The sequence below is a fragment of the Cordyceps fumosorosea genome (assembly GCF_001636725.1).
Source record: "Cordyceps fumosorosea ARSEF 2679 chromosome Unknown scaffold_10, whole genome shotgun sequence".
Taxonomy (NCBI): domain Eukaryota; kingdom Fungi; phylum Ascomycota; class Sordariomycetes; order Hypocreales; family Cordycipitaceae; genus Cordyceps; species Cordyceps fumosorosea.
The window spans coordinates 700,174-726,423 of record NW_017387310.1 but is presented as its reverse complement, the minus strand read 5'-3'; the positions used below and the strand labels follow the sequence as shown (position 1 = coordinate 726,423).

Genomic DNA, 26,250 nt, shown 5'->3' with positions numbered 1-26,250 from the left:
GCATATCCTACCACTCACTCTGCTCCCATCATCAGCCGCCGCCATGCCTGTCGTCACGCCTGAAAAGCTTGCAGGGCTGCAACGGCAGTCGGAAGATATTCGCAATGTCAGTAGGAGAAGCTATGGGTGTTGTATGGGAGGCTAACCGGGCTCTAGATATGCATTTTAGCCCATGTTGACCATGGCAAAACCTCCCTCACAGACGCCCTCTTGGCGACAAACGGCATTATCTCACCAAAGCTTGCCGGCAAAATTAGATACTTGGATTCCAGACCCGATGAGCAGTCCAGAGGCATTACCATGGAGTCATCTGCCATTTCCTTATACTTTTCTATGCTCCGGAGATCAGCGCCAGATGCTACACCAGAGCCTAAGGAATACCTCATCAACCTCATCGACTCTCCTGGCCATATCGATTTCAGCAGTGAAGTCTCCACAGCATCGCGGCTTTGCGACGGCGCCGTCATCCTCGTTGATGCGGTAGAAGGAGTTTGCAGTCAAACAGTAACTGTTCTCCGCCAAGCATGGACCGAAAAGCTGAAGCCGCTGCTTGTCATTAACAAAATGGACCGCCTAGTTACCGAGCTCAAGATGACGCCAAACGAGGCTTTCGTCCACCTCAGCAAACTTCTAGAGCAGGTCAATGCGGTTCTAGGTAGCTTCTTCCAGGGAGAGCGAATGGAGGAGGATCTCAACTGGAGAGAAAGGATGGAGGAGCGCGTCAATGCTGCTGCCGCCGCCAAAGCCTCCAGCAATGAAGACAACACTGACTCTGTCGATTTGGAGTTTGAAGAGAGGGACGATGAGGACATTTACTTCGCTCCGGAAAAGAACAACGTCATTTTCAGCACAGCTACGGACGGCTGGGCGTTTACGTGTCGCCAATTTGCCAGTCTCTACGAGAAGAAGCTGGGCATCAGGCGCGGCATTCTCGAAAAGGTGCTCTGGGGAAACTTTTATCTAGACCCCAAGACGAAAAAGGTTTTGGGACCAAAGCATCTCAAGGGCCGCAACCTCAAGCCCATGTTTGTACAACTAGTCCTTGAACCTGTCTGGACAGTGTACCAGGCCACAACCGGCGGGGACAACGGTAAAGGCGACCCAGCGTTGTTGGAAAAGGTCACCAAATCTCTCAACATCTCCATCTCACCACACATTCTCAGAGCTCGCGACCCTCGATTGCTTCTTACGACCGTTTTTGCCTCTTGGCTACCGCTGTCTACGGCACTTTTGGTTTCAGTCATTGAGTCGCTGCCATCGCCGCCGGCTGCACAGCGAGAGCGTATTCCTGGGGTCTTGAACAGCTCACCGGGCGCTGCAAGCATTGATCCCCAGATTCGCGACGCTATGACAACATTCAAGCACGAAAAGGCCGATCCAGTAGTGGCCTATGTCAGCAAGATGGTTTCCATTCCCCAGAGCGAGCTTCCTGAGAACAAGCGCAAAACTGGCCAGATGAGTGGCGAGGAGGCGCGAGACTTGGCGAGGAAGAAGCGGGCCGAAGCTGCGCGAGCCCAGGCGGCCCTAGAAGCAAATGGAAATGGGGTTGGTTCTCTAACACAGGCTCTCGGGGAAGTCAACCTCGATGATTATGCTCCTGATGCTGAGGAGAAGGAGGTTGACCCTGAGCGCCTGATTGGATTCGCCAGAATCTACTCTGGCACTATCTCCGTCGGCGACAAGTTATATGTTGTCCCGCCGAAATGGTCTCCCGCAGAGCCCAACGTCGAGCCCAGGCCGCAGGAAACTGAAGTAAAGGCCTTGTACATGCTGATGGGCAGAAGCTTGGAGGCCCTTACATCCGTTCCCGCCGGCGTTGTCTTTGGCATTGCCGGTCTTGAAGGCAAGATTCTCAAGTCCGGGACTCTTTGCAGCAAGTTTGACGGCGCCGTCAACCTTGCTGGTGTCAGCATGGCTGGCCAGCCCATTGTGCGTGTGGCACTCGAGCCTGTCAATCCCGCCGATCTGGACAAGATGATCGAGGGTCTTCGGCTGCTCGTTCAGAGCGATCCGTGCGCCGAGTACGAACAGTTTGACAGCGGAGAGCACGTCCTTCTCACCGCTGGCGAGCTCCACCTCGAGCGTTGCTTGACAGATCTGAAAGAGCGCTTTGCGCGCTGCGATATTCAAGCAGGTGCCCCGATTGTGCCTTATCGCGAGACTATTGTTCGTGCGGAGGAGATGAAGCCGCCTGTGAACAAGGAGCTTGGTCGCGGCGTTGTCGTCACCGACACCAGCTCCAAGCAGGTCACACTATCCATTCGTGTGCGCCCTCTACCCGAAAACGTTACTGATTTCCTCAACAAGAATGGTGACTCGATCAAGAAGGCGTACAATGAGCGTTGTCAGCTAAATACAGCAGATGATGCCGACAGTACTGGGGAATCAATTGCCGTGGACCCGACTGTCACGGCCCGCTCATTACTATCTGCAGATGAACTCAAGAAAGAGCTCCAAAAGCAGCTGGAAACAGGCAAGGGTCGTGACGTCTGGAAAAATGTCGTCGATCGCATTGCTGGGTTTGGGCCGCGACGAACTGGCCCCAATCTACTTATTGATGCTACAAAAGACAGCATCTTACCTCGCGTTTTTGCGGGGGCTGACTCCAAAGACGTGTATCCAACTGCTGGAGAGGCTCTGCAGCCCAGCCACTTGGCCGACAAGATTACTTACGCTTACCAGCTCTTCCTCTCACAGGGACCGCTCTGCAACGAGCCTATCCAGGGTGTTGCCGTGTTTGTGGAAGATGTCACCCTGAATCTGGCCGAGGACGACACATCTGCACGAGACAAACTGGGCCGACTTACGGGCGAAGTGATCAAAGCCTTCCAGTCCGCGGTGCGCGTCGGGTTCCTAGACTGGTCTCCCCGACTCATGCTGGCTATGTACAGCGTGGAGATCCAGGCCTCGACAGAAGTGCTGGGTCGGGTCTACGACGTGCTCACGCGGCGACGCGGGCGCGTGGTCAGCGAGACGATGAAGGAGGGCACGCCGTTCTTCACGATCCAGGCGCTGCTGCCGGTGGCGGAGAGCTTCGGGTTTGCCGACGAGATGCGCAAGCGGACGAGCGGGGCGGCGCAGCCGCAGCTCATCTTCGCGGGCTTCGAGGTCCTGGACGAGGACCCGTTCTGGGTACCCTTCACTGAGGACGACCTGGAGGACCTGGGCGAGCTCGCGGACAAGGAGAACGTGGCGAAGCGGTACATGGACGCGGTGCGTCGCAAGAAGGGCCTGCTGGTGGAGGGGCGCAACGTGGCGACGGACGCGGAGAAGCAGAAGACGCTGAAGAGATGAGAAAGTAACAGGAGGGAAAGTGACGGGACGGGATGGGGCTTGTTGTGCTGCATTTGTGCGACAAAAGGATGACCGGGAGGGAGAGTGATAGAGGCCTGTAACGACGGCTGTTGGCGGCGTCCCGCGGTGACACGAAAGCAGAATACATGCAAAGAAAATAAGACGAAGACTTCACGCACAAATATCGGACGATTCAGGTACTTTTCCTTTCCGCCTTTCTGTGACTGGCCGCAACCAACAGGGGGCTTGAGCGTATCCCGTGTCTCGTGTCCTGAGAGAAACGCCGTGTGACACTCTGTCGAGGCGTACCGCCAGCGAAACAACCGCGCCAATTCCGTGCCATCCCAAGTGACACCTTCTACCTGCCGCTTCACCACTGACGCCCTCTTTCTTGGTGTTTTGTCTTCTTCCTCGTTGCCGCTGTATGCCAAAGCTGTCAACGTGCCGTGACGCAAGGCGTCAACGTAAGGTAATGGGAAGCACAATTCACAGAGCGGCCGACGGTCTGGCCTCGTTCTCAAGTTGTTGCTTGTGTGTGGCCGGCGCTTCCCGCGTCCAGCATTTGTACAAATAGCCTCCTCGAACCGCGCCCGAACCTCTCTCTCACCTCGTTTCGCTTCAGATCCCCTCCCAGTTCATTCATACACACACAACTTTGTCTTTCACTGTTTCTCTTCTTTCTTTTCTTCCCAGGATTCGCTAAACATGGATCACAATTCACGCTTCGCCATGTCCCTGGCGTGGCTCGAGGCCCGCTGGGCACTTCCCTTTCCCGAAAACGAAAGCGCGTACAAGTTCAGGCCAGCCGACGTGGAGCGGCGCATGGTGGCGCTGGAGAGTAGAGCCGGCGGCATCACGCTGCCGCCGCCGTCCGAGACGTGCTCGCACAACGGGCTGGCCTGGCGGATCATGCGCGTGCAGAACACCCGCAAACTCCTGTCAAGCAAGCTTTCCACAGGAGATTTGCGCGAGTGTTCGCGCATCGTTGACGAGAACGCCGTCACCGCGCTCAGCATACGCTACGCCGCCGAGAACATCCTCCTCACCGCGTTGCCGTCGGCGCCGCGGCTGCGCTGCCCGAATCCCGACTGCGACAACGGGGCACAGTGCCGCGATTGCTGGATCGTCGCGATGCAGCTGCTGGGGTACGCTGCCGGCCACCACTCCTTCATGTTACCCGAGGATGAGCTCACCCACAGCTTAACGTGGGCGTATGCGCGGCTTCTCACTGACTTGATCGAGACGCGGCTTCTCGCGGCCTGGGTCGAGAAGGCGCGGGGAGGCGCGAATGAGCCGGAGGAGTGCGACGAGTCTGTGTCGCAGCGGGAGCCGCCACTGCCGCCGCAAAACAGGGATAAATCCAAGTATTGCCGTGCAGAGCGCCGCAGGGCCGCCGAACGACGCCGGAGGGCCGGGAGGCGGGTGAGCGCGGGCTGCCTGGTCAAGAATGCTCAGATACTATAATATCTGGTCATTCTGAAGCAACCATGCCGAGTAATGATGATCGAAACGCGAGACAGGCAAGGCCTTCTGATCCAAGGCACTCCCAGGAGCCTCACGAAGCCCAAGGCGCTCACGTTCCCTACGACGGTCCAACAGACCCTCGAAATGGTCATGGAGGATGTCTTGACCCCCATCCACGGTACAATTCGCGACCTGCGGCCGTCTCAGCCTATCGAGGACCTCCGCCCAACCAGCATCCTTATCCTCATCCAGCAGCCATGTCCGACCAAGTCAGCGCGAGCGAGGCTGCTTCCAGGCAGAGACGGCCCTCGGGACACGCGTCACATCACCGCAATTCTTCGGGAGGTGCTCACTCTTCCGCTGGGCGTGTGAGTAGCTGGCGCGAGGGAGTCCCTCATTCTCAAGAAATCCCGTTGGATCACAGCGACCAGCAAGGAGCTGCTCGCCATCGAGGCAACTCCCAGACGACCGCTGCCAACCAAAACAGAGCTCCGAGCAGCCTAGAGGCAGCTGCGGCCAACCACCGCGCGAACCCACCAGCGCCAGCGGTGGTGGGCATTCCCTCCAACGCCGGATCCGCGTTCATCTCCGCCGCCTCCCAGGCAGAGGAGTCCAGCTCTAGCTCCAGCTCTAGCTCCAGCCCCGACAAGGACGTTTGTCGTCAAAAGCGCCTTCAAAAGCGCGCTGCCGGAAAAGCTCTCGCCCGACCCGCCGCCGACGCTGGACCCAGTGGCCACGTACAAGTCGGGGGCTCTGGCTCCGCTGGCCATTCCGCCAACGATCCGGCGGTCGGGGGTCCTGGGGGTCCCGCGGTGCCGGGAAGGGGCCGCACAGCACCGGCCAGAGGGAGGGAGCCCCCGAACGCCACAACTCATCCACGAGCAGGAACGCGTCTGTAGCGTCTGTAGCGTCTGTAGCGTCTGTATAAAAATGCACCATGATGCCTTGGAGGCTGCTCCCGCGTGCGAGGAGGAAGCCAAGCAAGCCAATGTTAGTTGGTTGATTGGTCGGGACGGAGACTTGCTGGTGTAGAGAGGTCGGGCACAAGGTGGCGCTAGCCCGCTCGGGGCACAGAGTATGGACTAACATTGGACAGTATACTGTTGCGATTTGCTCGATATCATTCCGTTTGTCAATGAAATCGTTGATTTGTTTGCTACTCTTGAGCGGGGTGGCACACTATCGTCACTGACGTGGTTGGCCCTCGACAACGAGCGTGGACAGTGACAGCACTTTCCCACCTAAAAGTTCACGGTGAGCAGTTTCTTGCAGACGAACTCGGTGAATGATGCCGCATATGCGAACCGTAGTTGGCAAGGTGGCTGAGACTTGCAGATGCAGTCGGGCGTCGTTGCCTAAAAGCCTACGACTACAAAATGGATGTGAGCGCCAGGCTTTTATGCCATTGAAAATCTGTACATGTCTATCATTAGTTTAGCCATCCACTGCCTTGCAATACATCTCTCTTGTGTCTATTTCAAACCACACACCATGAAGCCAGAAGTCAAATGTGCGGTGTTGATCGCCTACCTCGAGGGATGGAACCAACTGCCACTGCCAGGGTACGCTCACGACTCTGAGCTGCTTAACCTCGAGAAACGCATCATGGCTCTTGAGTGTGCTGCAGGCATAGCATCGCTGCCCTTGTCTAACGATTCGACCTTGGCAGGGCTCGCGTGGCGTCTGTGGCAGGTGCGATTCAAACAAGGGGCGACGTTCGCTGGAGAATTCTCGCACGAATACACTCAGCACACGGGGATGATCGATGATTGTTCGATCTCTCTAGCGGGTCTCCGACGTGTGGTCGACGGCCTTGATCCGTCCCTTCCCGTCCTTCAGTGCCTGGTGTGCACAGAGCGTGACGACAGCTCCTCATCAAGCAGCGGCAGCTCTCGTTCAAGCGTCGTTATCGACCCTGAGAAGCAGTATGAGGAGTGCTTGGGCGCCACCGTCCAGAAACTGGTCTACATGGCCGGCCGTGCCCGGATGTTTTCTCCCAGCGCTACTTGGACCAAGAAGCTCGCCTACGTCTACGCGGCCGAGATGTCGTTTTGCATAGCCAACAGGAGGCTCAGAGGGTATCCATATCCGACCCCAATGATCCACTCCCTGCTTGGGCGAGAGCCTCCCTGTGCTGGTATTCCACGAGAGCCTCCTTATGCTAGTATTCCGCCTCCCTGTGCTGGTATTCGGCCAGAGCCTCTTGGTGGCCGCATCAGTGCACCAATTCCGAAGGAGAAAGCGATCAAAGTCGTTGCTAGGTCAGGAAAATTCCGTGGGTTCTTTAGTCGAGGTCAATGGCTGAGCAAGATGTTATTCTGGCGCTCGAAGAAGGGGAAGATGGATAGCGGCAGTTCGAATGCAGCATCCTTGAAATCATTGATTGAGCGATGCTAGTCAGGCAGATCAGGCGTTCTGGGGAAGTGCTAAATAGAAGCATGTTGGTTAATTCCACAGGTGCAGCATTGTGTAAATATTTGCTTTTTCCGACGAAATCATGCACCAAACCGGGCAGCAGTAGCGGCGATCTGATGCATTGTATCCATACCGATTACTCCATCCAGTCTTTGTTGCGCGGGTTGGCCCTTGGTCCTGGGGCCCCTCTGTCCGTTGTATGACATTGCGAATATTCGTACGTACAGGACATGACATTTACGGCGTTTCTGTGTAGCTGCTGCGTGTCACAGGGGGCAAGAGTCATCTCACGAGCCGAGGAGAGAGGGACAAAGTCGCGTGCTGGTGGATGGGATGTGGTGGCGAATATTGGTGGACAGAGGGGAGGGTACAGAGGTGTAGGTGCATAGTTCCGTACCACTGTTTGTACCTTCCAGGTACCTGATAGTTGAGATCTCGGAGACAAACAGGCGCCGAGAAAAAGGCAGACAAAACCTTCCCGTGCTGTCTTGGGCGGGAAGAAAACGGGAAGAAAACGGGAAGAAAAGGCGGCTTATTAGTTGCAGCTACATAGTTAACTGTCAGGCAGCAGGTTATGCCTCTACGAGAGAAGAAAAGAAAAAAAAAAAGAGCAAAGATATCCCCACGTCACTTGGTCGTGGCTGGCTCTGGCTCTGGCTCTTGGTCTGCCTTCCTTTTGCCTTATGCCTTCTTTCCACTATTCTTCCTCATCCACTCTTCTTTTATTACCCCGTCCAACATCGACAAACGGTTCTACACGCCACCGGAAAATCTTGGATAAGTATCTTCTATTTTCGTCACCCCAGCCGCCACATTTTTGTACTGTCTTTGATCCCTCTCCTCGCTTTTCTTTACATCCCTGTCCACTATCTCATCCCCCCTGTATCCATATTCCGTCATTCTCTTCGCTGTTGGGCGCCCGAGAACCGGCCCCAGTCTTGTGACCACGCGCAACCGACCGCCGCACCGCACCGACCAAGACCATCATCAACCTCGCCTCGCCTCGCCTCGACCCCGTCCCTCGCCGTTGAAACTCCTCGCTAGCCTTCCACCATTACATACACCTACGTCCGACCTCGCGAAACGCATCTGGGCTCACGTTTTCCTTCATCCGCAGACGTCGTCGCGTCAGCCCACGCCCGCCCACCACTGCCCGACTCCGCCACCTCCTCGTCCTTCCTCTCTTCCCTCCCCTCCTCCGGACACGATGCCTCTCCTCGGCGGCAAGGGCAACAAGTTCAAGGTCGACCCGCCCAAGATTCGCATCGAAAAGGTCACCATCGAGCGTCCCGCGCCCAAGCCCAAGCCCAGGCCACAAGCCGCACTCTCCAAGGCCTCGTCCTCCTCCTCACGCTCCCCCTCCGTCCACCGCGCCTCTCCCAAGCCCGCCACTCCCCGACAAAAAAGCCATTCGCCCTACCCATCGTCGTCCTCGGACGAGCGCCGCCTCGACCGCAAACGCAAGGCCGGCGCCACCCCGGCCCGTAAGTCCCCCGTCGCCGCCGAGCGCGTCACCTTTGACAAAGATAGCGACAATGACAACGAGGACGATGGCTGGATGAGCCTCGACGCCCGCAAGCGCCCACGCAACCACCAGCAGGACCTCGCCGACCCCAACCGCCACCTCCGCGACGTTGACGCCTACGAGGAGCCTGAGGCCGGCCTCAAGTTTGTCCACGCCGTACACGTCGCCTCGCTCGAGACCAAGTGCGTCCCGGTCATGGGGGCTCAAAAAGAGGATGTTGCAATAGAGATACAATATCCCAGCCCCCAGCCCAGGGAAAGGTACGTTGCATCTCACTCCAGTCCCTTACACTTGCTTTACTCTACTTATCGCTTCCTACTGACACGTCTAAACTCTAGATTCGAACTAGTTTGGGGCAAAGACAAGATTGACGCGGTGCAGGCTAGTATCCGCATCGTCCAACTTGTTGCCGAGACATACCTCACGGAAGAAGAGGCCGAACCTTTTACCAACCAAAACGGCGGCCTCATTCGACGGCTCGAAAAGGCCTCCAACAGAAATATTCAGGATCTCGCCGGCTTCAAAGCCGCTATCCACGAGTACAACCAGACCCTCCAGAACCTCGTCGAGGATGGCATCATCTCCAAGAACCTCGATAAGCTACACGAACTACCCGCCCACCTCGTCGCCTTCATCCTGGACCAAATATACGACCGAACAGTCGCCCCTCACGTGGAGCTACTTTCCAAGTACGAAAACGGTACCGATTTCGTGTACGGCGAGCTGCTGCACCCCTTTGTCACCAAGCTATTGGTCGAGCAGCTCAAGATGACATCAGACCAGGTCTTTGTCGACCTCGGCTCCGGCGTCGGCAACGTGGTGCTGCAGGCGGCGCTAGAGATTGGCTGCGAGAGCATCGGCTGCGAGATGATGGAGAACGCATGCAAGCTGGCCGACGACCAGAACCGCGAGTTTCGGTCGCGATGTAAGCTGTGGGGTGTCCTACCGGGCCGGACGCACTTGGAAAAGGGCGATTTCCGTAAGAACGCGGTGATTCACGACGCCCTGAAGCGGGCCGACGTTGTGCTCGTCAACAACAAGGCCTTTACGTCGCAGCTCAACGACGACCTGGTGCGCATGTTCTTGGACCTGAAGAGCGGGTGCAAGATCATCTCCCTGCGGTCCTTTGTGGCGGACGGCCACAGCAGCCACAACATCAACGACGTGGGCACTACGATATTGGATGTGGAGGAGTGCGCGTACCCAGAGGGATTCGTCAGTTGGACGAATGCAGGAGGGCCGTATTATATTTCCACGCGAAAGTAGACTTGTCCTTTTTTTCTCGGCCCCTTTCCCTCACGTTTTCTAGAGAGATATTTGGCTTGTGGTCTTGTAAGGTTTGGAAAGGCGTGTCCGGGATTCGCTTGTGCTTTTTAGAGGAGGATCAAGACCTTTTTTTGTGGTAGCGGGACTGCATACAAAAAATACAGAGAAAACTCCATTTCCGTCTATTGAACAGGAGGAAGGAAATCAAACAAAAAAATTCATGTGCGCCGTGATAAATATATTCGTGGTAATCGTTGCAAGATGTAGGCATCAGTTCGTTGGTTGGGTCCCAGAAATCGAGAGGAAGTAAGGGTCATCTGCTCGTCGGCTCGTTGGCGAGGTTCATGGCGTCTGCCTCTTGCGCCATGCGCTTCATCCAGCGATCAACCAGTTCCTTGTTCTCCTTCCTGACCTTGTCCCTCTCCTTTTCCGCGATGGAGACTTGCAGGTTGAGCGTGATCATTTCGTCTTGTACTTGCTAAGAGAGCGACCGTCAGAAAGGATGCCACAGAAGAGAAAGAACAAGATCGCATCCGTTTCGCCCGTTCGTACCTCGAGAAGCTTGCGCTTTTCGCGAAGCTCGTACTCGCGGTCCTTGAGCCGCGTCGTCAGCGCGGTGCGGTCGGCGGTCAGCTGGCGGACGGAGCGCGCGTCGTCGGCGGTGCGCGCGCGCAGCCGGGTGAGTTCCTCCTCGGCGGCGCGCAGGCGCGCCTCGGTGGTGCCCTTGGAGCGCAGCGCCTCGGCGATGTCCTGCCGGAGCTGCGCCGTCTCTGCGCTGGTGGTGGCGGCGGCGGTCGGGGGCGGCGCCTTGTTGGAGGGGGGAAGGGGGGACTTGGCGGGAGGGAGTTGGGCTTCGAGAGAGGCGCGCTCGGCTTCAAGCGCGGATATTCGATCGGCCATTTGCGAACCTGATCTCCCCGCAGCGGTTGTCGTTAGTTCATCGACCTTCTAGATGGTGGGGGGACGGGCGCGCGTTCGTACATGTTTGTACCAACTCCATATTAACTGGGTTATTCATCTCGGATTCTTTGAGGGATGTAAGGTATTCGTCTCTCCATGTTGGCATTTTGGATCTTTTCTGCGCCGGTGGCTTTGCATGTGTGATGATCAAACGCGAATGTTGTAAGGGAGATTTGCCCCTCATTATCGTTGGTCCGTTGTGACAGTCGCAGCTTTGGTGGGGTACCTAATAACGGACGAACCAAGAAACTTAACTTGTTACTTTGTAACTACTGCGAGTAGTCAACCCTTATGCAAGAGTCAAGAAATATGCGAGCTTTTCGGCAAACGATTGTCTTGTTGAGAAACGGTCAACATCATTTCCTGCAGGATATCCGGGTGCGCATGCGGCTACAGGGTACTTCGCTGTTGTGGCATTGTGCACGAAAGAAACCTGCATTAGCTGGCTGAGAGGACCTCAACTTCGCACTTGACAAACTCAGGTCCCAAATTCTCACAAGTCTCTTTGAATTGAGAGGCTCGCAAATCAAACATTCTCGCTCACGAAGGAAGGATGACCACCTCGAGTGCAGCCACACCACCAGCTATGCCTTTCCGAGACGACGAGCTGAGATTCAAGACCATCACATTGCCATGCGAGTGGATTGAAGACTACCGGCCGGGCAGCTATCACCCAGTAAGCCTCGGAGACGTATTCAACGATGGACAGTACAAGGTCATGCGCAAGTTGGGCGAGGGCTCATTCTCAACTGTGTGGCTGGCCAACGACTTACGGTATGGAGCAATGCATCAACAGATTGAGTTATTCGTCGCGAAATTACTTATACTGATTTCCAAAAAAAGAAACAAAAACTACGTCGCACTGAAGATTGTTGTCTCTGCAGTCTCTGGGCAGATGAACGAGGAGCGAATATTGAGTTGCCTTGCCACATTGCCAGAGGGCAAACGATACACTACGCAGCTTCTATCCGAGTTTGAGCACAAGGGGCCTAATGGCAACCACAAATGCCTCGTATTCGAAATCATGGGACCAAACGTGAACGTAATGGTCGAGGAGCTTCCCCAGTTCAAGCCCCGGAAGCGCGAGATGAGGGTTCGTTACCCGCCCACGATGGCCAAGAGCATCCTGAAGCAGTCGCTGCAGGCGCTGGCGCTCCTCCATGCAAACGGCATTGGCTGCGGGGATTTTCAACCTGGAAACATGCTATTTGGCATAGACGGCATTGAGTCCTTGACAGAGGACAAGCTTTGGCAAGAGGAAGGGACCGGGGCAGCGCAAGCCTCTCAGGTTGTGGGAAGGCTAGACGGTAAAGATGACCTGTGGGCGCCGTCCCGCCTGTATGTAGCGCAACCTCTTGCACAATTCACGTCGTATGACAACCGGCTCAAGATCAAGCTGTCCGACATGGGCGGAGGTAAGTAATATCAGAGGCTCGTACAAAAGCCGCTGGCTAACCGCTGCAGCCTATTTTCTATCTGACCCGCCGTCGAAACTGATCACCCCTCACGGCCTGCGGGCGCCTGAGCTGGTCTTCGCCGGGAAGACGGGCGCCTCGCTCGATGTTTGGAGCTTCGGCTGTCTGCTGTTCGAGCTCATCACCGGAGAGCCTCTCTTCTGCATCGTCGGTTCCGGGCACGAAGATGACGACCTCGCTCTGCGGTTCATCAATCGACTGGGCGCGCTGCCGGACGAGTACTACCAGGCCTGGAAAACGCTGGCCTTGTACGTCAAGCCGGACGGGACGCTGTTCAACTGCAGGCTCGGTGGCGTGCGGGCTGGTGAGGAGCCACTGATGATGCCGCAGCAAAGTATGGAGGAGGTCTTTGACGAGGCTAAGCCAGACCTCGACGAGGATGAGTGTGCTCAGGTAAAGGAGCTCATTCGGTGGATTCTACAGTACGATGCTGCGAAGCGGCCTTCGGCTGAAGCGATTTTGCTTCATCCATGGTTCCAGGCGATCAGGTTGGCAGACGATTTGTAGAGGAGAACAGCTTCGGCATTTTGCAGGTGGACCGGGCGTCATATGATTTTGCTCGGTGGTGGCGAAAACTGAGAAGAAACAGACTGAGTTTGACTTGGGAGATGATGTTGACCACGACATGAATTGACCAGGTACAGGCCACCAGGTAGTTTAGTGGGTATGCTCTGAAAATACAGCGAAGTTAGCCTGTGATAATGAACATGGGCTGTGAGAAGAGGTCCATCACGACAGTGGCCAATAGACTGTTATTTACGCAGATTTTTTTTTCATGGACTAATTATAATAATCTTTGTGATGCAATGTTTATTTTCCCTCTTAGACAATTATATAAGTTTATAAATGCAACTCGATAGTAGCATCGACGGACAGCTTGGCGACCTGATTACCCGCAAAATAGCCGCAGCGCAATGACGCCAGCGAACACCAAGCTCCCCAAAGCTTGGGGCTTCAATTGCAACCGTCTGTCATAACTCGTCACCCCGGGAGTCAACAGAAAGGCAGCGCCCGCGGGACAACCGAACTATTCACCACCCTTGCTAAGCCCATAATGAGATAGCCTTGAGAATCATGGACACGCTTCACGCAAAGGCCGAGTGGGAGCGTGTTGGCGAGCGCTGGTTCCGCAAGACGCAGCAGTACACGTCCGTGTTTGACGAGAGCCTGGACTTGGACACGTACATTGTCGCCGGCGCCCCCTACGCTGGTGCTCTTGGTGAGTTTGAGATGCGCCATGGGGACTCTCTTCCCGTCCATCTGACAAACGACCCTGCCCTTTGTCGCACTGCTTGCTGACTGCCACCCCCCTTTAGCCCTCTGGCCGGACGAGAACAAGCTGCAGGCCCACCGGCCCGGCAAGTCGTCCAAGCCGGCCATCGACGTGTACAGCCTCGCCGGGCAGAAGCTCCGCAGCATTGCGTGGGACAATGGCGCCATCCGCGGCCTCGGCTGGTCCGACGCCGAGACGCTGCTCGTCGTCGCGGCCGATGGCCATGTCCGCTGCTACGACCTGCAGGGCGACTTTAGCCACTTTTCCCTCGGCCACGGCGCCGACAACTATGGCGTTGAATCCTGCCGGTTTGTCTTTTGACTTTGCTCATAATTCGCCACTGACCCTTGATAACAGCTTCTACAACAGCGGCATGGTGGCCCTGCTCGGCAACAGCACCCTCGTCACAGTCGCTTCTTACGCGGAGCCCCGCCCCAAGCTCCTCGCCACGCCGCCGAGCGGCGACATCAGCGCCTGGGCCATTGTGCCCCCGGCGTACACGCTGTCGCGCTCTGTAGAGGTCCTGCTGAGCATCGAGTCTACTGTGTACGTCCTCGACGCCGCAGACTGCGAGGATCGCCTCCCCGAGTTTGGCTCGCTGAGCCACATTAGCGTCTCGCCCGACGGCCGCTTCGTCACGTTGTATGCCAACGACGGCAAGGCACACGTTACGTCAAGTGACCTCCAGGATCTCGAGTTTGTCCATGAATCTGACTCCAAGACACCGCCGCAATATGTCGAGTGGTGTGGCTCTGACGCCATCATTGCTTGGGAGGACGAGGTCCATATTATAGGGCCCGATGACCAGTCGGCTTCATATATATACGATAGCACACGAGTTCATGTCATCTCTGGTGAGTTTTCACGGCGTCGTCTAGGCTCACTACTAACACCGACTAGAACCCGATGGCGCACGCTTAATAACGAATGACTTTTGTGAATTTCTTCAGAGAGTACCAGACGCCACCATCCAGGCCTTTGGCGCAGCGACAGAGTCATCGCCGGCTTCGATTTTGCTAGACGCCGTCGGCCAGCTGGAGCTGGAGTCCCCAAAAGCGGACGACTATATCCAGCTCATCAGACCAAACTTGACAGAGGCAGTAGACACCTGTGTAAATGCTGCCGGGCGCGAGCTTGACACCAACTGGCAGAAGCGCCTTCTCAAGGCCGCTTCGTTCGGCAAGTCGGTACTCGATATATACAACAGCGATGACTTTGTGGACATGTGCACAACCCTGCGCGTGCTAAACGCCGTACGCTTCTACAAAATTGGACTGCCCATTTCTTTTGAGCAATACCAGCAACTGACGCCCGAGCGTCTCATCCAACGCCTATTAACACGACACGAGTACCAGCTAGCGCTCAAAATTGCGTCCTATTTGAAGCTGCCTTCTGATACTATATACACCCACTGGGCGTCATCCAAGGTCCGCATCGGCACAGAAGATGACGATAGTGTGTGCAGGCTGGTTGTGGAACGCCTATCAGGCAAGGCTGGCATCTCTTTTGAGGAGATAGCCCGTGCAGCGCACCACGAAGGCCGCAGCAGGCTGGCTACGGAGCTTTTAAACCACGAACCCCGAGGCGGTAAGCAGGTGCCGCTTCTGCTCGACATGGAAGAGGATGAGCTGGCACTGGACAAGGCTGTTGAGAGTGGTGATACAGACTTGATCTTATTCGTCCTGCAGCATTTGAAAAAGAAGACGGCGCCGTCGCAGTTCTTCCGCATCATCAACTCGCGGCCTGTAGCGACCGCACTCGTCGAGTCGTCAGCAGTGCAAAAGGGCGACAACGCCATGCTGAAGGACCTATACTACCAGGACGACCGTCGTGTCGACGGTGCCAATGTTTTTATCCAGGAGTCGCTCCACCAATCCGATGTACGAACGACGGTAGACAAGCTGGCCCTTGCCGGGAAGCTAATCTCCGACGCCAAGGAGGCTGCTGTGGAAGCGCATGCCATCAAAGAAGCGACAGCGCTGCTGCGCATGCAGGAAGCGCTGGACCGCGACTTGGCGGAAAAGTTCTACGGATTGAGCGTCAACGAGACGATGGCAAAGCTCATCCAGCTCGGCTACAACGGACGGGCCAAGAAGATCCAGAGCGAGTTCCGCGTGCCCGACAAGGTGGCGTGGTGGATCCGTCTGAAGGCGCTCATCGCGAAGCGCGAGTGGAACGAGATTGAGGATATTGCCAAGGCCAAGAAGAGCCCCATTGGATGGAAGGTATGTGTACTATTCACCGCATCACGCTCCGCCCCGGCATGTTTGCTAACACGAGATCGAAAACAAGCCCTTTTACAAGCTCACCCTCCAGGCGGGCAACCCGCGGCTGGCGTCGCAGTTCGTGTCCAAGTGCACGGGCTTGGAGCCGGGCGAGAGCAGCGAGATGTACGAGGCGTGCGGGATGCGCGTCAAGGCGGCGGAGGAGGCGGTGCGGCTCAAGGACGCCGAGTCGTGGCAGCGCCTGCTGGAGCTGGCGGGCCGGGGCACCCAGGAGGGGCGGGAGATTGAGCGTCTGGGAAGCGCCGTTTTTAAATAAACCTGGCCGACTACATTGTGTGTTAGTGTCTAATACTATTAATACATGATGATGATGAAGGTCTCGTGTGATGGCAGACAGACGATGCGACCACGACTCGGACTATCATTCGTCCGTATCATGCCAAGTCACACCTTCGGGAGAGGCTTTTTCTAGAAACAGTACATGCCGTTCGCACTTCTCCCCGGCTAACTAGTTCTCGCGCTTCTTGATGGGGGGGGGGGTGCGTGGAGAGCTGAATAGCCTCGCTGCCGTCGCAGCCTTGCCGTCCAGAAGCTGAGCCAGAAGTTTGCTTGATGATGGTAGTGGTGGATGACGTGGCGGTGGGCATGGATGGGCAGTGGTCATCATGGGTCCTGACAGGAGTAGAGGGTGAGTCTATGTACGTACATTGGAAAGAAAAGTGTGTGGAGGGGGAAAGTGATGTCCGCAGGAGTGGTATCAAGGTGGTAGTGAGGACAGGGGTGTGCATGTTGTGGTGAGCTGCACCAGTCAGACACAGCATTGTGCTTTTGTAATTGCACCTGGAGTTGCCTTGGTACACCGTATTTTTGGCGATTTCTTTTGAAATCTTCTGGTTTCTTTCCATGTCGTGTAAGCGCAGCAAACAACGTCCTGGAGTTCAAGTGATGCGCCTTCTCTAGGACAACACATGCAACCACCACCAGCAAGCCCAATCGAGGGAAATACTAGATTGAATTAAAAAACAAAAATACAATATGCTGGTCAGATCAAGAAGGTGGGGGACACATCTCTCGTCTCCTGCGAATCTGACCAATCTCATATATCCATCTCACCGGTTTTGCCTTCTCTTCATGATTCGTCGGCTACGACTGGCTACATGCAGCCCGTGGACTTGTTCAGAACCCAAACGACAGCTTGTAATTCGTCCTCCTTTCTCCCCCGCCTTCATTCTCACGTGGCTTTTACCCGTACCCGAGACATCTACCGTGCGCTGCGCTGACAACGCGGCTGATGCGCGGCGGGCGGTGGCACCTTGGGGCCATCGCGATCAACTGGTGACTAGCATCAATCAGGCCCTTTTGGCCAGCCTTCCCGCTGACTGTCCGTACCCTTCGTCGGTCTCTGAAGAAGGGCTTCTTCCTGGCAATTGGTACACGGGTGCTTGCTGTCATGCCGCATCTCATGCGCGCTGTTAGGTGCAGGTCTTATATTGAAGTTCGGACCGGTTTGGCCTCTTCGTTGTTCACGCCGCCAGTTTCGTACAGCTCGGTCGGCCTTTCTTAAAAATCTGTTTGGTAATCTGTCCATGGCGCAACGTCTCGTGATTGTGTGTCCAGCTTTCTCGTTCGCCATTTCGTTTACCAACTGCATAAGTCGTCCTCGCCGAGATGCAGGTTTCACTTGGCATGTCTGCACTGCTGGCAGAGGGACAGGACATGCCAGTCGCAACCCCAACAAGTCTGGCCACAAGTTGGCCCTTCTACATAGCAGCTGGGCGGGTGGCCCAAGGCTGTAAGCGTTGCAACGCTAGCAGGGGGGGATGGATCTCTTGATAACTTGGTGCAAAGCTAAGCCAAGTAGAAATCCCGCTGGTCGCATGGCATCAAGACAAAGGAACGTCGTGGCATCTGACTGCAAGTACATGGGCCAACCGAATCGTCGTTACCTCAGAGGCATCTCCGGAAGGAAGGATGCTTTTCCTCTTCGCTAGCTGTCCCGCAAAAGATGCCGAGCATGAAACCCTTCCCATCATCGCCGGCTTCGTCGTCCCCACCACCGTGCGTCTTCTTAGTGGTGCCGTATCCCTCATTGTCGTCGGCCGGGCCCAAAAAAAACAACAACCACACCACAAGCCATCCCGTCGTCGACAGCGAATAACAGCATGCATCAAGCAATCCGCCGCGCCATCATCCCCACTTCCCGATTGTAACTGCTGATAGTTGTTGGGTAGTGGTCCTTGACTTTTGACTTAATAGGTTCCGTGAGGGAGGGCGGGGGCTCTTGAGTCCGACTGGTTATAGATGCGCAGTGACGGGCCCCTTCTTAAGACCGGGACAAAGAAAAAAGGGCACCGTTTCCTCGTCTTCTCTTCCTTCCTTCCGCACTCAAAGGCCGGACTGGCTCCAGCAAGTCTCCTTTTAGTCGCAAGAAGTCTCTTCCTCCGGGCTCCGGTAGGCTCGATCGAGATATCCCGCGGCTACCGCCTACCGCCCCCTCCTTGCTTCAAAGCGGGGGTCCAACACACGCACAATCTTCAACGTCGCTGCAGGCCAGACGAGCCAACGCCCTGGGGAAAAGACACAGAGCCCAACAGGCGAGAGCCAACACAAAATACAGACCTAATCACCCTCTATACCTCATACATATATCATCATGAACGAGTCTTTCTTCGCCCATATGGGTGGGCTGGGCTCCAATGACATGCGTCCTCCCTACCAACTGCAGTTTCCTCATTCTACCGTCGACGATGATGATGTCGAGAGCAACGATTCCCCCGTTTCCGACACCACTTCACATCCCTATGAAACGGGGAGTTCTCAGGGCGATACCTTCAGCGACCGCTCCTCCGACACCAACTACGGCAACCTCTTTGCCAACGGAACCGCCGTGGGATATTTCCCCAGCATCGAGTTGACCGAGAACGGGGACATCCGCGAGAACGGCCCTGAGGACGAGCGGCGCTCGGTCTTTCTACCGTCCGTGTCCGGGGACAGCAGCGATGCAAGCTCCGCCACGCATGAGAGCGGCTTCAGCAAGCGCCGCGGCGAGCGACACCCCGACAGGGACTGCATCTTCAGCAGCGATGGCAAGACTCGTGCGTCGCGAACCACCGCCCAGTCCATCGCCCAGCAGGCCATGAACGCCCAGCTTCTCAACCCCATACAAGAACTACCAGAGGTCTTCTCCGACGAACCCGTGGCCCCGGGCGACATCGCCCATCCCGGCCACTGGAACCACGCCGGCGTCACCCAAATGACTCACGGCCTGCAGGCGTCATCTGCCAGTGCCATGGCGGCGTTGGCGTCATCCGGGGCCTCCTCAGCAGCGTTGTCCAACACCTCCACCCGCCGCACCGACGCGACCGAGGTCGTGGCATACTTGCCCTGCGAGTTCCAGAAATACGAAAACTGTACAGCCACCTTTCCCCTCCATCGGTCTGAGTTCGGCATCGACGCTTGGACCGACCACATGGTGAGGATGCACATGGCCCAGCGGTTCCCCTCTCGGAACTCGCAGTGCTGGTTCTGCGACATACAGTTCCCCATCAACAAGGATTGCCAGTCCGATCGATCCATCGTCATAAGCGTATACAGGAAGCGCATGAGGCATATTGCCCAACACTATCTCAAGCAGGCCCGCGGCGAGGAAGCCCGGGCCGAGCCGCGCCGAGACCCCGACTTTGAGGCGCACCTGGTTGAAAATGGTATCTGGGTAGCTCCCGCCGTCGAGGGCGGCAAAGCAAGAGTCCCGTCCGGCAATGACGTGAGGGCGCCCATACAGGATCGTTGCCTCCCGACAAAGCGTTTCCGAAGTACCCAGTCGGAGGTCGAGGTTATCACCGAGAGGCGGCGCCATAGTAGGGGTGGTAGGTCGGAAAGTCATCAACAGGTAAGGCATCACCAGTAATAGTGCTCGTGTGAAATGCGAGCATTGAAGACGGATGAATTGATTGTATGAATCGAGGGCTATCGGCAGGCCACTCCGGGCCTGTTGCATGTGAGATCGGCGTTCTTTTTTTTTCAATTGTCGGCACACGGCATGACTGCGTTCAGAGAGAGGCATGACTCGGCAGCAGTTATGAACAATGCTGCGCTGCACAACCTTTTCTTTGCAGCCAAGCCACGCTGTCACTACCTCGGACGGTGCAGACCATTGAGACTGGCGCCGGCCATGGCATTGAAGGTATCATAATGGGCAAAAATTGTAGTGTGAAACATCAAATGGGTATCTGTATTATGTTGGCGTTTGTCCATGCACCTTCCGCATCCGTTGCTGCCTGCTCTTCCTGGATACACTGATTCGTGCCGTAAACCCATTCATCCTCGGGGTTTTGCTATATTTCCGTTTGCCTAGCAGCTGCATATCGATATTCTTGTAACGGGCATCATATCGCACCCATTGCTCCAAGCCTGCAATGTGAACACCGAGCGTTGGCAGGGCGAGTAGCATCATTTTACGTTCTGGCGCCTCATCGCCCTCCTGGCAGCTGCTCGCCCTCTCGACGGTGTATATACCTGGTAATGTATAACGTATTTTTCCTGGTGCGTGGTATTTCAGAAGTTTATCGAACCGGGCACGCTCCTTCGGGTCCAGGGCGGCTTTGAAGGCTTTTGTGTGGCTGGGGAGTAAAGGAAGTACGTGAAGCCCTTTTTGGCGATCACAGGTGTTGAGTCGGATCCAAAACCGCCCATCCCATAGTACAGCCGATTGCCAAGTCTTCCATGCCGGGTCACTGGGTGCTTCCCACGGAAGCGGTTTAACGCTCAAAACCCATCTAGGCCGTTTAATGGTACGTTCCGGTACGGTTGTCACTGCACGCAAGTAACTTGATGGGAATGGCGCCCGGGATAGAAACCAACGCGTCGATTTGTAGCTTGGCACTGGTTCAAATTGCACACCGGCAATCGAAAATGCCTTGCGGTTCGCGCCATCAGACTGGGGGTCGGTTCCATCAGCGTACACGAAAGGGAAGAGCCGCCTGACAGTGTTTTCAAGATTCGATATCGGTGCCAGGTGTTTGTCGGGGGTCACAAAGCTAATCAGTTTGCGCGTGATGATGGCTGCAAGGAGTCGTCGTCTCCCTCGCCGGGCCTCGTCTCTTGCTCCCTGGAAGCGGCGTCTGCTCATTGCTCTTCCGATGCGTAGCAAGGGCAAATCAACAAGGAGAGAGCCCACATTCGGATCAAAGTCGACTATGGTTCCCTGGCGGTGTATTATTCGCGACGCCTCATTCTCTTCATCCTGGACCTTTTTTCTTGAGCGCTCGGCCAAAGCCAGGATTGACGGCTTTTGTAAAGCTCGGGGGAGCTCATGGTCTCGGCAGATCTTTCGTATGGCATTCCGCGTGGTTATGGTAGCGTCGATATTGGTGCGGTCTTCGAACCAAGAAACACGATTGGCCTCACATGTAGCAATGAGCCTTGCCTTGTCAAACTCTAGTAACGGTCTGTATACCGTAATGCCACCGTCTTCAATGCTTAGGGGCGGCAGGTATGGAAGGCCTGCATCAAGATCCCGTTGCAGCTGACCAGGAAATCGAGATGATAAGTCGTTGATTCCAAGGTGCGATCGAAATCGCTCAAAGCCGGGAAGTGTGCTTTCTAGTCGAAGCCTGTCCCGTAAAGCCTTCATTTCTCTGCCTCGAGGGCTAAATTTGAGGAAGGGGCGTGGGTGCAACTGGTCGTCTACCAAGCCGCTCTTGTACGCGCGATACATGTCATAGCATTCGGGTATGGAATTGGCCCTGTGCATGCCCTGTAGACCGCGATAGCCATGACCAGAGAGCAAACGCATGAGTATTGTTTCGTATTGATCGTCACGGTGGTGCCCGAAAAAGAGGCTCGTGACATTCTGCCTCGCGAAAAAGGATCCGAGAGCACGGTATCGTAGGGTCCTGGCAATGCTCTCGACATTTGGTTGCTTGCTTGGGTCGGCATCGGGTCCGAGCAAGGCTGACCAATCAATTCGGAGAACTTCTGCTTTCAATCCAAGATGTCTGACATGCGTGGCTACTTTGTTTGCTTCGGTTGCACTCTCTGGTCGTAAACGATGATCGACAGTGACGGCGAGGACGTCGCGGACTGGGTTATCGACGATATGCTGTGATTTATATGTCTTGACGTAGTGCGAGAAAAGATATGCCAGTGCCATGGAGTCTACTCCCCCGCTAACGGCAAGGCCTTAAAACTCGTCAGTGTCAGAACCTGGATGCTGTAATGCTGCACGCCCTCACCAATTGGCCGCGTCCGCGCATATCGAACATTGGGGAAGCGCGGCTTGCATGTTGCTAAGATTGCCTCACGAAACTCGGAGATTGTGACAGGTCGAACGACGCTGTTGAACGCGGGCGTTATTGCGCTCATTCCATGTCGGATTGGCCGGATGCTCTTGGGGACGGGAGCTGGGTCATGTAAACAAAAGGATAAAATCTTGGAACTGTGGCGAGCTTGAGACGAGACGACGCGAACTATTGTGGAGCCTGAGGTGTCGATATTCTCGAGCCTTTATGTCAATGTTCACAAAAACTTCTGTATTTGGCTTACGAGGCAGTAAGACATCATTGATAATCAAATCCATCAGTCAATGACTTGGGCGAATCAAGAGAATAAGCCAAGTTCTGTGCTGTGTTGGTGGCAAACAGCAGTCTTTGCGGGTGTCGTAATAGGTAATAGATAGGTACCTACATATGTAGGTATGGTACCTACGCAGCAACGACGGTTTACCAGTTGCCAGCTGCCAGCAACTCTGCCAGCTGCCAACCGTCAAACATCAACACCATGCGCGGCTAAAAGGAGGCATCGCCACTTTTTATTCCTTTCTTCCTTCACCATCAGACCCCCCTCCTTTATTTTTGCTATTTTCGCCGTATTCATACCAAACTATCCACCGCACCATCCGACGACTTCTCAATCGTGACTGGTCAACGATCTCTCCTGCTGTCAACACTAGTGGTGGTGGTCTCGGCGCTCAGTGGTCTCCCCGTTACCGATTCGTCCACCTCCAATCAGCCTGCAGCCGCTAGGCGTTTTTCTGGCTGCCTCTTGTGGCGGGGGCGTTGAACCTGTGCCTTCGTGGACTTCCTGGAGGTCGATGGCAACCACTGACCAGAGAAAAGCCCACTCGATCTGCTCGCCCTATCCACTAGGGGCATGTCGCCTGACGCGTTTTTACAACGACATGGGCCTTTTGCCTTGCTTTTCTCGCGCTGAGTCTGTGACGGAGCCTGCTGATACTCGCTGTAATAAAGAGGCAATTTAGGTGGGGGGGCTCGTCGCGTATTGCCATCCAGCGGCACACGGAGAAGCTCTTGGTACCCTACAGAGTTTCGGCTCTTCTATGGAGTGCATATCTGATTCTTACTCTTTCGTTCTTTGCTCTCTTCTTGACTCTCTGCCACTGTAATATAACATTCATTCTGTCGTTGTTGATCAACTGCTCGGTTTTCTCGTACCACGTTGCCGGGCATCCTGCGGCAAGATCGAGTCTCGTGCTGCCTTCCACAAGGCTACTGGCCAGCGACGCAGCTGTATGTTGCCGCGAAAGTCGCATAACGCGACCTGAGCACCGTCGCCAGAGGCAACTTACCGTGCAAAACACCATCGGGTCAATCTTGTGCAGATTTGTCGCATCAACCTCACCTCTCTCACGGCGCTCTCTTCATTGCGCCATCGGCTCTGCCCAACCCGCACTGATGGTGTCGCAACCAGATCCGACGGCGCAGTACAACCTCCAGCATCGCCATGGTCATGGCCACTCATCTGCTGCGTCTGCTATCCTGCCAAGGCATAGCGGCCACACAAGCACACGGTCGAAGCGCTATAATCGCTCGCATGCCGGCGGCGATTCCTATTCTCCCCTCAACGAATTCCCCGTCTTTTCACAGTCTGGCGATGTCGAGGTAATTATTAGAGCTGGACCGCTCGAAAACCGATATCTCCTGCACAGGGAAATCCTCACGCGATGTAGCGGCTTTTTCGAGGCAAGCACATCAGAAGAATGGTCCCGCGCTCGTGGCCCGGACCCATCCACGAAACCCAAAGTTCGACAGCTCGCAGCAGGCAATGAAGTTGCATGTGTCAATCCAAATGGTTCCATCTTGAGCCAAGCCGACTCGACCACTGGTGCTGGTCAGGCGGCTGCTGTCTCTGTCTCAGGCAATAGGCGGTGGCGTTACGAGTTGGATCCTGGTCGTGGCCAAGACGATATTCCGATGCTCGTGCAAAACGATCCGGTAAGAGACGATAAAATACAGGCTGCGCATCAATCCATCTTTGCGACTCCTAGACCCGGTTCCAGCTCTGGCCCCGACTCTGGACCTCTGAGCAGATCCCGCCACAGCAATTCCCAATCACGCACCGCGCCTCACTCTGCCAAAGGCCATCGGTCATCCTTTTCCCAGTCTCTCGCCAACCTCAGTTTATCATCGCAGCCACGATCTCGCAGTCGAAACAACAATACAGTCATCGTCGCCGTTCCGGAGGAAGAGGATCTGGTCCGCGATTACGATAACTTGTTCCGCATTTTCTACAACTACCCGCCGCTTCTGGACGGTGTCAATGTCGCCGATGCCTATATCCAGTGCAAGCGCCTGCTCGGCCTGGCTGATCAGTATGATGCACTGGCTGTGGTTGGTCCGCGGGTTGATCACCACCTACTGCAATTTCAAGCGCGCTTATGGAAGCAAATTGCCAAGTACCCTGTGTCCTACCTGCGCTTAGGCTATCTGGCCCGCTCAAAAGTCATCTTCCAAGAGGCTCTTGTTCACGTGGTTGGTCAGTGGCCTGTTGGCGAACGCAGCCTTCGGGCGTCCATGCCCGACTCCGTTCTGGATCTCATCGAGGACAAGGTTGACGATCTGGAATACACGGTTAGCCGCGTGGAGCGTCGGTTGTTCCGCCTAACCCTACTGAACTCCCATGGGGAGCGCGTGTCGCCGTCGTCGAATTACTTGGACTGGCTGGTGGTCAGCTACTTCCGTGAGTGGCTTACAGATAATACATCGCCACCGCCACCATCGAAACGGACAGCCGATAACAAAAAGTCGTCGTCGGCTTTGGCAAACAGCGGTGCCTTTGCGCCTCTCCCTGCACTGGGTGCTATCGGTCGTGCGTATCGCACGCTAGCCGGAAGGCCAAACGCGTACCTGGCACACAGCGAGTGCAAGGAATTTCTAAAACGGACTCCCGACCTATACAGTCGCGATCATTTGCGGCGTTTCGAAAAGCGACTGGACGAACTCAAAGCAATGGCGAGAGACATTGTTGCCCCCTTGATGGGGAGCAGTCTTGAGCTGGACCTCGCTGCTGGTGGCACCGCAGGCGGAAAGCCACCGAGCGATGGAATACGATACCTGACGTGTACTTCGGTACGAGAGAGAGATTTACCTTGGTCGCCGGGCGACTAGGACAGAATGAATTATTGGCGACGCAGCTATGAATGACAATGTAACGACTAATAATGGTACTTTCTTATTGTGTGTGGTCAGTCATGTTTGGAAACGTACGAGAGGAGCTCGCTTATTAGCATATACCCATATATAGGTCTCACGAATGTCTACAAACCTTTGTTACTCTAATTTCTGCCGCCCAAGCCTCAGCGCCGACTACTGGTTATGTCAGAGATGAAGGATAAAGGAGCATCGAAACGGTGGCCATGATGGCCGACGAGATGGATCTGTTGTGTATGTAACGGCCAGCAGTGGGGCATCAATGTTTTCAAGCTCAGCAACTACCTCAGCAACTCCATCAACGTTTCTCGTGTCGATAATTTCGAAGCCCATGGCATCCAGCAACAGAAGCCTCCATTTGTCCGACGGCTTCGCCATCAGCTGCGGCACCGTCGCCGTCGACCCGCACGCGTCCAAGGCGCTCCTCATCCGCTCCCGCTCCACCGGCGAGGTGTACCTCCCCAAGGGCCGCAAGGACGTGCACGAGGCCCTCCCCGACGCCGCGCTGCGCGAGACGTGGGAGGAGACGGGCGTGCGCGCGGCGCTCCTCCCCGTGCGCATCCCGTGCGCATCCCGACGCGCGCCACCGGCGAGGCGGCCGCGGTGACGGAGGAGCCCTTGGCGGTCGCGCAGCGCGTGACCGACGGCAGCGTGCTGAAGATTATCTTCTGGTTCGTGGCGATGGCGGACGCGGGTGCGGAGATGGGGGAGGGCGCGCAGCAGGACGGGGAGGACTTTGAGGCGCGGTGGGTGCCGTGGGACGAGGTCGGCGCGACGCTGACGTTTGAGGACGACAGGCGCGTCGCGGAGGCGGGGATCGAGGCGGCCAAGGCGGCTAGAGTGCGGTGATGATTGCTTTGATGTATCGAGAAGGGATCTCGGGGGGGTGGGGGGGGTGCGAGGCTGG

At 55.9% G+C, this 26,250-nt stretch overlaps 9 protein-coding genes across 9 annotated transcripts; 8 read left to right on the top strand and 1 right to left on the bottom strand.

The window, feature by feature from the left end:
* Positions 1–43: 43 nt before the first annotated feature.
* On the top strand, positions 44–3,294 carry ISF_04724 (elongation factor 2; the record flags this gene model as incomplete). Its single annotated transcript, XM_018848329.1, has 2 exons — positions 44–106; positions 157–3,294. The coding sequence occupies 2 exons, from the start codon at positions 44–46 to the stop codon at positions 3,292–3,294; spliced, it is 3,201 nt and encodes a 1,066-aa protein (XP_018704664.1).
* A 705-nt stretch (positions 3,295–3,999) lies between these two features.
* On the top strand, positions 4,000–5,657 carry ISF_04723 (hypothetical protein; the record flags this gene model as incomplete). Its single annotated transcript, XM_018848328.1, has 3 exons — positions 4,000–4,716; positions 4,777–5,126; positions 5,183–5,657. 3 exons carry the CDS (start codon positions 4,000–4,002, stop codon positions 5,655–5,657), a joined length of 1,542 nt encoding a protein of 513 aa, XP_018704663.1.
* A 592-nt stretch (positions 5,658–6,249) lies between these two features.
* ISF_04722 (hypothetical protein) lies at positions 6,250–7,155 on the top strand (the record flags this gene model as incomplete). Its single annotated transcript, XM_018848327.1, has 1 exon — positions 6,250–7,155. The coding sequence occupies one exon, from the start codon at positions 6,250–6,252 to the stop codon at positions 7,153–7,155; it is 906 nt and encodes a 301-aa protein (XP_018704662.1).
* Positions 7,156–8,380: 1,225 nt separating this feature from the next.
* Positions 8,381–9,964, top strand: ISF_04721 (Histone methylation DOT1; the record flags this gene model as incomplete). The annotated part of the gene is made up of 2 exons (XM_018848326.1): positions 8,381–8,958; positions 9,037–9,964. 2 exons carry the CDS (start codon positions 8,381–8,383, stop codon positions 9,962–9,964), a joined length of 1,506 nt encoding a protein of 501 aa, XP_018704661.1.
* Positions 9,965–10,277: 313 nt separating this feature from the next.
* ISF_04720 (Autophagy-related protein 16) lies at positions 10,278–10,864 on the bottom strand (the record flags this gene model as incomplete). Its single annotated transcript, XM_018848325.1, has 2 exons — positions 10,278–10,442; positions 10,517–10,864. The coding sequence occupies 2 exons, from the start codon at positions 10,862–10,864 to the stop codon at positions 10,278–10,280; spliced, it is 513 nt and encodes a 170-aa protein (XP_018704660.1).
* Positions 10,865–11,510: 646 nt separating this feature from the next.
* ISF_04719 (Protein kinase-like domain protein) lies at positions 11,511–12,906 on the top strand (the record flags this gene model as incomplete). The annotated part of the gene is made up of 3 exons (XM_018848324.1): positions 11,511–11,698; positions 11,768–12,339; positions 12,389–12,906. 3 exons carry the CDS (start codon positions 11,511–11,513, stop codon positions 12,904–12,906), a joined length of 1,278 nt encoding a protein of 425 aa, XP_018704659.1.
* Positions 12,907–13,473: 567 nt separating this feature from the next.
* ISF_04718 (vacuolar protein sorting vps16) lies at positions 13,474–16,213 on the top strand (the record flags this gene model as incomplete). The annotated part of the gene is made up of 5 exons (XM_018848323.1): positions 13,474–13,618; positions 13,716–13,980; positions 14,030–14,526; positions 14,573–15,897; positions 15,953–16,213. The coding sequence occupies 5 exons, from the start codon at positions 13,474–13,476 to the stop codon at positions 16,211–16,213; spliced, it is 2,493 nt and encodes an 830-aa protein (XP_018704658.1).
* Positions 16,214–18,550: 2,337 nt separating this feature from the next.
* On the top strand, positions 18,551–19,804 carry ISF_04717 (hypothetical protein; the record flags this gene model as incomplete). The annotated part of the gene is made up of 1 exon (XM_018848322.1): positions 18,551–19,804. One exon carries the CDS (start codon positions 18,551–18,553, stop codon positions 19,802–19,804), a length of 1,254 nt encoding a protein of 417 aa, XP_018704657.1.
* Positions 19,805–23,588: 3,784 nt separating this feature from the next.
* Positions 23,589–26,192, top strand: ISF_04716 (NUDIX hydrolase domain-like protein; the record flags this gene model as incomplete). The annotated part of the gene is made up of 3 exons (XM_018848321.1): positions 23,589–25,262; positions 25,672–25,907; positions 25,994–26,192. 3 exons carry the CDS (start codon positions 23,589–23,591, stop codon positions 26,190–26,192), a joined length of 2,109 nt encoding a protein of 702 aa, XP_018704656.1.
* Positions 26,193–26,250: the final 58 nt, after the last annotated feature.